Source organism: Nyctereutes procyonoides, unplaced genomic scaffold (genome assembly GCF_905146905.1).
Source record: "Nyctereutes procyonoides isolate TBG_1078 unplaced genomic scaffold, NYPRO_anot_genome, whole genome shotgun sequence".
NCBI lineage: Eukaryota > Metazoa > Chordata > Mammalia > Carnivora > Canidae > Nyctereutes > Nyctereutes procyonoides.
This window is the reverse complement of record NW_026575117.1, coordinates 5710812-5721510: the sequence shown is the minus strand read 5'-3', so window position 1 is coordinate 5721510 and position 10699 is coordinate 5710812. Positions and strand designations below refer to the sequence as shown.

Here is a 10699-nt window from a genome sequence, read left to right as displayed (position 1 = left end):
CATTCATTGGCGATCGCCATGCAATACTACGTTCTGGGTTCTGGGGACTCAATTTGGACCCGAAGCCTGGGCTTTGCTTGTGTTTTCTAAATTCTGTAGGGCAGGCTGCCGAGGAGATACGGTTCACATGCCTCCTAAAGTGACTTCTTGGGAAGAGCGGGGCACTAGAGGGATGCAAGGTTGGATTAACTGCACTTGGGAGGGACCCAAACAGTGACGGCTATTGTGCGGACTGTTGCTACTCTAGATGGCAGGCCTCTATTCCCTGTTGGGCCGACGATGGACACAGGAGGAACTCAAGGAAGGCAGAGCTGCAGACTAGCGTTTGGATTTTAATTTAAAGAGAAGAGGACTTTATCCTCTTGAACTTTCATTTCTCCCTGGATACGAATCAACAGGAGGTTTATATTCCAATGCACGATAGCACTTGGCACCTCCTTTGCTGTCAGGAGGTGCTCACTGATGACTGGTGAATTACCCCTGGACACTGTGGCTGAATATCGTGGGAGAGAGCGAATTTTGGCTGGGGTACAGTGTAACATGGATGTTAATGCACGAACTCCCCTGCTCTAACCCGGGGCGTCCAGAGGCTCGAGCGAAGCTGTATTTTGCATGGGTCCCAGGAGGGCGATGGTTCTTTAAAGCACGTGGCCCTGGACACTGTCACTGTCACAACCCCTTATAGCTCCCACGCCCAGAGTGCCCAGAGTGGCCTCCGAAGTCTGCCCAAGGCTAGAAGCCATGGACTGCATCTCACAGTGGATGCTCTGCAGCCTTTGTTTGCTGTTGTAGCTTTAATGCAAAGGCATGAGAGCAAAGCTCCCAGAGCAGAACCCCATTCTCACTCCAGGGCCCCAGTTCAGAGATCCAGGCTAAAACATCCTCCTGGACACACTGAACCATTTCTTAACACTGAGCTCCCGGGGCACTCCCTATGCTGGATGTTTCCAGAAGCTGTATTGTGGCTATGGCGGCGCTCACAACATTGGCATTTTGCTGCATGTCTTTTGTTTTGTTTTGTTTTAATTGGGCAAGTAGCAGAAGTCTATGAAAGTAAGTATGAAGAAACCAATGGGGCGGGGGGAGGAGGGAAGCAGGTGGAGGGCAGTGAGCTTATCAGATTTTGTGATTTTTAAGGCTTCAGACCATAGTCTTCAAAGTGACTGCTGGCCACCAGACTTAGCTCTTCTAGCCAGCAATGAACCTGGGGCCACTTCTGAAGGCAGGGACAGGTTGTCTTAATGGCCCGCAGCTTCCTCTGCCTGTGTGATGATCACAGGCTGGGTGCTGAGACCTGGGTTTAGGCAATAGCCAAGTTTGGAGATGGTTGGGGAAGGGTCACGTCCCCTCCCTCTAGCACATCCCCATGGAGGAAGGGACTTCCATTTACTCAGTCCTGAAGGGTAATTCTGGGTGGAATAGCTCTAGGGCCTGAGGCTGTGCCCCTTTCTCTATCTTCCCCGCTGCAGCGTAACAAAGCCAAATCTGGGAAGTTGACTGGAAATGTTTTTACTGAGTGTGCCTAGTACAGGGAAACAACCATGTGGGTTTGTCTTCTGCTCTCGGTTATCCATTTGGTCACTAGCTGTGACACAGATGACCCACTGTCCAAAAAGTGGGTGAATGGGGCACTATTGCCAGGAAGTGGTTGGCTAGCCAGGGACCACTTTTCCATCTTCCACCCCAACCTCCCTACCCCTTGCACTTAAGAATATGGATGGGAGGTCTTGGTCAAAGCCTTCGAAAATTGGCGAGCCTTCATCTGACTTCCCTTCTGCCAGCTAAATGTGGAGGACCAGTGATCCTGGAGGGCGCGGGAGCCATAGGGTAGAAAGAGCTGGATTCCAGAGTCACTACACTAAGAAGAAGCACCCCCACCAGGAACATGGCCTTAGGCTACTACCTAAGTGAGAAATGGACTGTATTGAGTTTGAGGCATCACACGTTTGGTCTATTTGTTACAACAGTTTAATATCACTCCAATTGGTAAACTAGGGGGCAGAGTCACACCCAGTTTTTCGTTGACCTGGAAAAGGTAGGAGTCTGAGGTTGCCTGGCATACATACACCTCCACAAGTGTGTTCCAGTGTCTTGGAGTGAGGAGGGAACACGGGGCCTCCGTTTTGGCTCCTGGTGATGATCCCCAAGGCCTTATGCTATTGAGGCCATTGGGCTCTTGGCTTGTCCATGAATAACAAGGATCATTTGATCCTATCTCTCCATCCCTTTGATCTATTGTCTATTGATTCGAATCACAATTGAGATGAGAGGGTGAGTGATTGGTTAACACATCGATACATGCTCTGGAGACTTAGGGTATGGAAATGAGGAAACAGTATATGTGATGTCCCTGGAGGGATGACACGTCCACTGCCAGGTAAGTTCCATCCAGCCCATGGATGGGAAGATGGTGTTAATGGCTGGGACACTGCCTCAGGCCGGGAGAGCTGACAGGGTACTGCAGCCATCAAACACCGGAACAGATCGCACTCCCAGTAAAAACATTTCCAGTCCACTTTCCAGATTTGGCTTTGTTACTCTTCAGTGGGGAAGATGGAGAAAGGGGCACGATATGAGTGCAAAGAATGGGGGAGGGGGGCAGATGCTCACATGGGATAGTAGACGTAACACATGGTAGGTGTGCAGACCTACAAGAGTTAACACCTAGCATGCCTCTGAAAGCCTACCACGGAGTATTATTCATAACCCAGATTCTTTCCTCTGAACCATCTCTTGGGTACCATGCTTCTCTTTATGACCAGATTCCAGCAGACAAAGGGAAGGAAAGAGGAACCACTGGGCAAACAGCTGGGACTTAAAGACTTAGAATTTATTTATTATTATTATGGAAAATCTCCCTGGTATTTTTTTTTTTTTGACTGGTATCTGGAAGGTGGCAGCCAGTCATAGACAAGCACACAAGGTGGGATGGTTTGCCCCCCTGCAGCACAGCTAATAATCGCCCATAAAAGATCCCTCCCTACTTCTTCCCTTCCTCCCATCTCATTTTGTGGGTGAGAGAGGTGACTCGCGAGGTCATTCGCGCCCCTGCCCTGGTACGTAGCCTTTAAAATAATTAGGGCCACAGTTTGAACCACAGTCCACACTAACACGGCCCTAGTCTGGGGGGAGACAAGGTTGCCAGTAGGTAAGAGAAGAAATTTACACAAAATACAAGTATATGTATTTTTTGCAACAAAAGAAACTATTTATTTGGAATATGCATTACCAGTACAAATTAGGAGACTGTAAAACCTACACCGTGTTAGTATCATTAGAGAACACAAAAGTTCAGTTGGAATCAAAAGGGACAGAAGCCTGTGCTCTCACAGAAGCAGAAAAGCTTAAACTTTCAAAAACCAAAACAGAGCAGAACTTTGCAGGTTTATACTCTGAATAATAAGAACAGGGGAGGGGAGCAGGAGAATAAAACCAACCACCAAAGGAAAGCACTTCAAAATAATTGGAAAGAAAGGAAGTAATAAGAGAGAAAAGGGGGGAAAACATTGAATGTTTTATTAATTTTAACAAAAGGAAAAAAAAAAGTTTACAAAAAACAGAAGATTCCAGAAAGCTCTGAGCTGGGTGTTGAAACCAGAAAGGTGATGTGAAAAGCTCGTCATTATTTTGTTGACTCAGGAACAAGAGGGCAGGTGTCTGGGCAGAAACACCTGTGAAGCACTGTTCCACAGTCCCGCATCTTTGCCTTCACTTTTCTTGCTTACGTTCTGGTTGCTTTCTGGACACTTATAATCATTTGTTGAATGCAAAGTGTTTCAAATAAGTTTCTTCCAGATAATACTGCTTTCTTTTCTCCTATTAACTAATAAAAACATTCCAAATCACGCCGGGTTAACTAGTTTTAAGCAGCCACCTGAATCGGAGGGTAGTAAGAGCTATGCTGTCAAGGAGTCCAACTTCACCTCTCAGCATTACAAGGAGAGCCCTGGGTCAGGCTCAGTTTCTCAACTCTTCATCCAAAATCGGGACTCAAAGAATCAGCGGGCCGACGGACCCCCGGGACGGCTTGCTGGATCTAGTCTACGTAGCCAGTGGTCCATCACACCAGGATTTCCTGTCGGATGCTTCTGGGAGAAAAGATCCTCTCTAGTTGTAAGAGGGCTCATGGAATGTTGTTATTAATCAGGAAGAAAGAAAAGAAAGCATTTCGTTGCGACATTCACAGTCAACAAAGGCAAGAAGTCTCTCCCTACTGTAGACAAGGTCTCCTGGACCAAGTCCTTGAATTTTTAAAGGGCCAAAAGGAGAACCCAGGTCCCTGACTGTTTTTCTCAGGGACTGCAGGAGTGCCACACACTCTGGAAATGCACGTGAGTGATGTGACATCCGCATGGGCTTCATCTTTGTCGTTGAAGTCAACTGAATTCCGGAGCAAAGTAGAAGTACAAGGAAGCCACCTAACTCTACAAATGTCATCTTTTCACATCACCTCGTATACATATTTAAGGAATCAAAACAGCAAGATCATAATCCTGGCAATTAAAAAAAAAGCCCCCCCCCAATAAAACAACCAAAAATAACACAAAACATATTTTTTTTTATATTTTAAAGAGCAGGAATAAAGAAAGAAAAGAATTTATTTCTGGGTCTCAAAGTTAATAAACATAACGTGTTAGGTTGTACCTATTATGCTCACTATCCCAACCTTTTTTTTTTTTTTTTTAGTTTACAAAATGAATTACTGTCACTTTTAAACATTGTGAAACAGGAAATGAATGTGCACAACTCGACACTTTTCTAGCATTCTTGAACTAATTCACAAATGCAAGAAAATAAAAGAAAAATGGGGGAAATGATTAATGTAGGTAGTTTGGTGTTAAAAACGAACGCAGGAATGATGTGTATTGTCACAGAAAGAAGAGGGGAAGCCCCCCATCCTGTTTTGCGTGCTATGAGGGTCATTTTTAAAATTTTTTTTATTATAAACACTATTAAATTCAGACCGCTTTTTTGGTTTTTTTTCTTTATCTGAATATACAAGAACATTCATTATCAAATGTTCATCATCAATACTACAAAGAACGAGACACAAGTCGCAAGAAACAATGGAAAATGTTAATAAAGCTGAAAGAATTGTTGAGTATTTTTTTTGTATTTTTTTAAGTTTTTTTTAAATTTGAGTTTCTGTAGTTTCATCTTTTTTGGTATCGAAGTCAGGTTTTTCTGGGCAGAAAAATAAAACTCAGAAGGAAGGGGGGGGGAAGGTATGTGAGAGAAGGCAACCAGGAACTCAAGAACCACCACCACAGCAAAAAAAACAAAAACAAAAACAAAAACAAAATAATAATAAAAAAATCACTGTTGAGGAAGGTGCCACTTGGCAAAAGTACTGCACAGGCGTCAATTCCACGCCAGGGGGAGGAGTTAGGGGTGAAAGGAGGATGTGATGGAGAGTTAACAAGGTGGGCAAACCCAAGGGCTAGTATTACTCAGGGGAAATCAGCTGCCAGGGAAAACAGGGCGCTCCCACTCCCATTAGAAAATGCAGGAGTCCTGGGGCACATTTTGGTATCTGTAGGATGGACCTAATACGAATTCCCAGGGAGCTATATTTCCAGAGGCACGCTCTTTCCATCCCCTTCCTTCTGCTTCCAGAGTTCCCATACTTTGCTCACTGTCGGGGATCTGGCGGTTGCCGTGTTGGACGTGATGGTGGGCATGGAGGGGAGGTGGTGGGCAACTGGAACCGAGGTCTGAGGGAAGTAAGTGCTGAGTGGGGAAGATGCTGGGAGAGGTGAGAATCAGTGCAAACTCCTGCGGGGAGAGAAGCCGTCTGTGCAAATGCAGCTCTGCTCTGATCTGTTTCAACACCTTAAAATGGCAATCATTCAACCCAAATCTGGAATCGCTCTTCCGGTTTCCAAGAGAACCCTTTCGGGTCTCTTCTGCACTTAGCGCAGTCAGGCATGTGACCCAGCCGTACCCCCGTGTGGGTAGTTTAGGTCCCTGACCCTGAGCAAGGTTCTCCAAAGGCTCTATGACTACGGAGTTGTCACAAGACGGCTCTTGCCCGGAAGCCCCTCTACCGGGCTCTGTTCTGATTGGGGCACAGGTCAGCAGACCCAGTCTTTCCACTGCTCCTAGTCACCAAGGCACAATTCCATCTTGCCAAAGATTTACCTTTTTTTTTGCCTTTCCTTTAAATTCATGCACCTTCCAGTTTCTTAGGGAACCTCTCTCTTCAACACACACACAGGAGCAATTTCTATTCATTACCGTAGCGCCATGCACAATTTCCACGACCTCGTTAGCGGGCCATCCTTACCTCTCAGGGGCTTCTATGTCTCCCACAGGCCTCTCAAGCAGAGTGGATGTGACAGGGGACTGAGTACTTACAAGGCCACGTACTGGGTTCAAGTACAAACTAAGAGAACTGGGTCCTATTTTTCTAGGTTGGACGCTTATCTCTAGTCTATGAAACCAAACAGACCAACACAAACAAAAAACCAACAATAATACCCCTTCTCCCCTTTGTCACCACGGCAGTGACGTCAGGGGTTACCAGATGGTTGTGATGGCAACCAGAGGTTGGAACAGCAAAACCATATATTGCCCCTCCATGGCACGAACCGGTTTACCTCAGGGATGACACTTCCCCTGACTTCACATGTACAAATGGGATATGAACGAAATCAATTTCCTCAGTCTCTCACAAGCCTCTTGGTAAGCCAGGCATCACAATCCCCATCTTACAGATGAAGACAATGAGGTGCCGAGAGATGTGGCCACCTCCCCACTTAGGTTACAGAGCCACCACGTTGATCGCTGGCACAGCTGAAGAATGTAAGCTCAGGTGACACTACAGAAGAGCTTTCTAGTACATACTGTCCTCTCAGATAGTCCCAGGGAATGAAAACCACTGTGACAATTTCACGGAGGACGTTACCTCCCCTTTCCCCAGCGCTCCTAGGTCTTCACGTTAAGCTAGCAAAATCTGCCCGAGCCGTGTTCTTACGCAACCCCTCCAGTACCAGATTGTGGGGCCATGTGACACTTCGGAGAATTAATGCAACGTCCCTAATAAGAAAACAAAACCAGAACAGAACCAAATCCGTTCCGGACATTGTAAGCACTGTGTGTGGCTCCCTGAGCGCTCCAGAGGTGGCGGGAACAACAGTGTACGCTGCAAACCTGGCCTCCATCACGATCAAGTCCTGTGTGTAGGTCATTCCGCTGTGTGCAGGCTGGGGGGCTGCAGGTCGGGGAAGCCCCAGGCACATACTCTTTCTCTGGGTCAGCAACCTTCACTCAGAGCGGCTAACTGCCTCTCCTGGGCTCACCAGGCAAATTGCTGTGGCTGCTAACGTGGGTCTTGGCATGTGGCATGTGACTGATCTTGAGAAAACCAATGTGTGAGGCTGTGCCTGTGCTGACGTGTGCCTGGGTGTGCGTGAGCACGTGTGTGCACGTGTGTGTGTGTCTGTGAAGGTTTCGTTGAAGGGTTTCAGGGTAAGAACCTTCTACTCCTTAGTGGCTCATTCGTCACCACGCCCACTCAGATCTGGCTTTGCCGTAGGTGCTGGACATTGCTTGCTAAGTGTTGCGTGGTCTCCAAAGACTATGCCTCTGAAACCAAGAGCTGTTAGGAGGAGGAGGAGGCCTCCAAGAATTCTCCCCTGCTGGTTGCTTACGTCCTCTCCTGCGGCTCCACTTCCTGCCTGGGAATCGACCTAGTGGAGCCGAGACCGGAAAATGTGGCACCTTCAGAAGCCCAGCTGCGGCAGTCTCCGGGGCACAGCTGGGGCTGGGAAGGAAGAGGAGGAAAGTGTTCTAAGCAGAACCGGCCCAGGGAGGGAAGAGCGAGAGGAGGCAGGGGGCCTGGAATGAGTGGGGGCAACGTGGCGCATTCCTGCGAAGAGGTAGTGAGAGTAAGAAGAGAAACAAGAGAAGGGCTGCCTTAGTTAACAGAGGGAGCGAGGGATCCGAGTGAGGTAAATTTGGCTCCTCAAACCACCAGCGTGAAAACATACAAACACGTTTATTATTTTCTTTGTATTTTCTTTCCTCTTTAAATTCCTCTAATTGTTGAAAATATCCTTCCGTGATGTAATAGCGGGCAGGGACCCAGGGAGTCTAGGACAGAGGGAGGGGGCAGGAAAGATGGCGGACACCAGGCTGACAGCTGGAGGCAGGGAAGGGTGGCTTCTACCCAGAAAAAAAAGGGAAGAGAGTATAAAGAAGTGTCCAGATTGGCTGAAATAGCATCCCAAAGAAGAGAAGAGAAGGAGACTCTTATTGTGTTTGCTGAGTGCTTCGACCTCCAGTCTGACCGCTTCAGCGTTGGGAGAGAAACCCTCCCTCCTGGCCCTGTCCCGACTGGGGCACAGGGTCAGCCGGGATGCGACTGCTGGGAGATCAGTTGGAGGTATCAGAGTGAACACTGCCAGGGCCTTCTGTAGGGGAGGTCACTGATGAAGGGGTAGTAGCATCCTGCCAACCTCCATTAGCCTAGAAGGGAAAAAGGGAGAGAAGTCAGTCCTCTGAGATCGGGCGGCCATATTGAGCAGACAACGACAACAAGGCAACTTGTGTAAGGGGCCTGGCACATGGGCGGCTCTTCTTGTGGTTGATGATGCTCCCTCCACCCTCGGATGAGTACGGGTCCTCCCAGTGAGCCTTTGGACCCAAGCTGACGCCTCCCACTTCTTGAAGATAACTTTAAATCGGTCAAAGCCATCCAATGATCATTGGGTGTGCTCCAGGGGAAGGACGGGTCAAGGGCCCCCAGTTCTAGTTCTGAGTCTGGCAATGACTAGCTCTTGACTCTGGCGAAGGACTTCCACCCCTTTGGCCTTAGGTTTCCCAAGAAGGTTGCCCAAATGCTTTTTAAACCCTTTCCCCCGGCATGTTCCTTATGTTACGGGATTCCAGGCACCTGTTCTGTGCAAGGCTCTGTACTACGTGCTCTTGGGTATATATAACGATGAGCGAGATACAGTGCATGTCCTCAAGGACGGGGAGAAGACACGCACACGAATGAACTCTAACTCAAGGCAGAGCCTAATAAATGATACAGCCCAGGTGTTACGACAGTCCAGATGAAGACAATATCCCATCTTGTTGGAGCATCAGGAGAAGCGTCAGGGAAGAGGTACTCTTGGAGGTGAGCCACGAAAAGGTCAGAGGTGATTGAGGCGAATAGAACAGGTGAAACAGAGGCGGACTAGGGACTGGCCCACATAAATACATCTAGAGAGGTGGCGAGCCGGGAAGCTCTAAGTATGATCTCCACTTATAGATCTTTTTTCTACGGTTCTAAATCCAGAATCATCCAAACTATGGGATTGTTCGCAAAGGATCGGTTTTAATGAGCACCGTTGCCAGAAATATCTCACCACTGAAATATCTGAGGAGTGATCTGTTAAGAGTGGTTAGTTCGTGATCCGTACGTAATCCGTGACTCTGTATGTATTTTAAAGCACTGAAATGGAAGTGTCCTAAAGTGCATTTTTCTCCCCAGTTGCTGTGTTCCCTTGAAGCTGACATACCTCACCTCTGAAAATGTTAATGTTGAACAGACCAGGTCTTAGGCAGGCTTGGTAAATTATTTTCTACTGTACTGTCCACGCATATATTTGGGGTACCCGGGGCAGGTACTATTGCTGCCATTTGGGAGGGACCCCAGCTTCTACTCTAGCATAATCCACCGTCCTTAGAAGCATGCTTGACGCCTGGGTGCTGGCAACTCTGGGTTCACATTTCATTCGTAAGAAAGCAGGGGGGCGAGAGAAACACAGGCTTCTGGATTCTGGCTGAGACACACCAGTTTCTTCACCTTTGAATCTAGACTCCTTTTTCTCTGCTTTCTCATCCACTGGGCTTTCTTTTTCACTAGCTCACCCAAATGATGATCCAATTTTTCCAGGGAAGCCAGGTGCTTAATTCATAGCAGCTCCCACCAGTTACCTCTGCATGAAGATAGGATCACCTGCCCCCCCGCCCCCCACCACACGTCACTAAAGAGCAGGTCTGGATACTAAGAGCACAAAAGGTCATCCTGGGCAATCCACCTCAATCGGGGATTCACGAATCATTGCTCACAAAAATCCAAATCTCCATCTCCTGACCTAGTCAGGTAGCTCCTCCCACCCCCCTCCCTGCACAGCCCATTTCTCCTGTTGTTGGCAAGGGATCAGATGGTGAATAAGGAGGGGGAAATGGGAATTCTTTCCTTGCTATCTTTCTGGGGTCAAGACGCTGCAGTTATGCCCAGAACAAGAAGAGAATTAATTCGGCATCCTAATGCAGGCTGGTCACAGAGCTCAGCCTCCCTTTCCAACCAAGAACATGTATTCTGGTGCCATTTTAGGCAGATTGGGAAAAGCGATTGCATTTATTTTACCCCAAAGAACATCCCTTAATGTCATCGTTCATCCTTCCTGATTATACGAGCTTATATCATATTTTCAAATATAATATCTGCAATTCTATACGCAACGTAATATTCGGAAAAGAGAAAAAGCATGAAATATAAAATGGAAACACTTATAATCCTACCACTCAAAGACAGTTAGCTGTTAGCATCGTGAGACCTGTCTGCCCTGACGATCCTTTTTTATCCGTGGGCGTCTACCAGAGGGACAGGTAAGTAAATAACTAAATAGACGGCTATGCGTGTGCATGTGTATGTGTGTTTGCCGAGTGGTGCAGGTTTTTCAGAAAACTTGATGGAAGTTCC

The 10699-nt window shown here is 47.5% G+C and overlaps 1 protein-coding gene across 3 annotated transcripts in view; it reads right to left on the bottom strand.

Annotated features, from left to right (window-relative positions):
• Positions 1-3182: 3182 nt before the first annotated feature.
• PBX1 (PBX homeobox 1) overlaps positions 3183-10699 on the bottom strand; it is a 292213-nt gene continuing 284696 nt past the window's right edge. For all 3 annotated transcript variants that reach the window (XM_055333977.1, XM_055333979.1, XM_055333978.1), the window contains one exon: positions 3183-8469. In XM_055333977.1, coding sequence (XP_055189952.1) covers positions 8377-8469 — 93 coding nt within the window. In that variant the 3' untranslated portion in view covers positions 3183-8376. The remainder of the gene's footprint in view (positions 8470-10699) is intronic.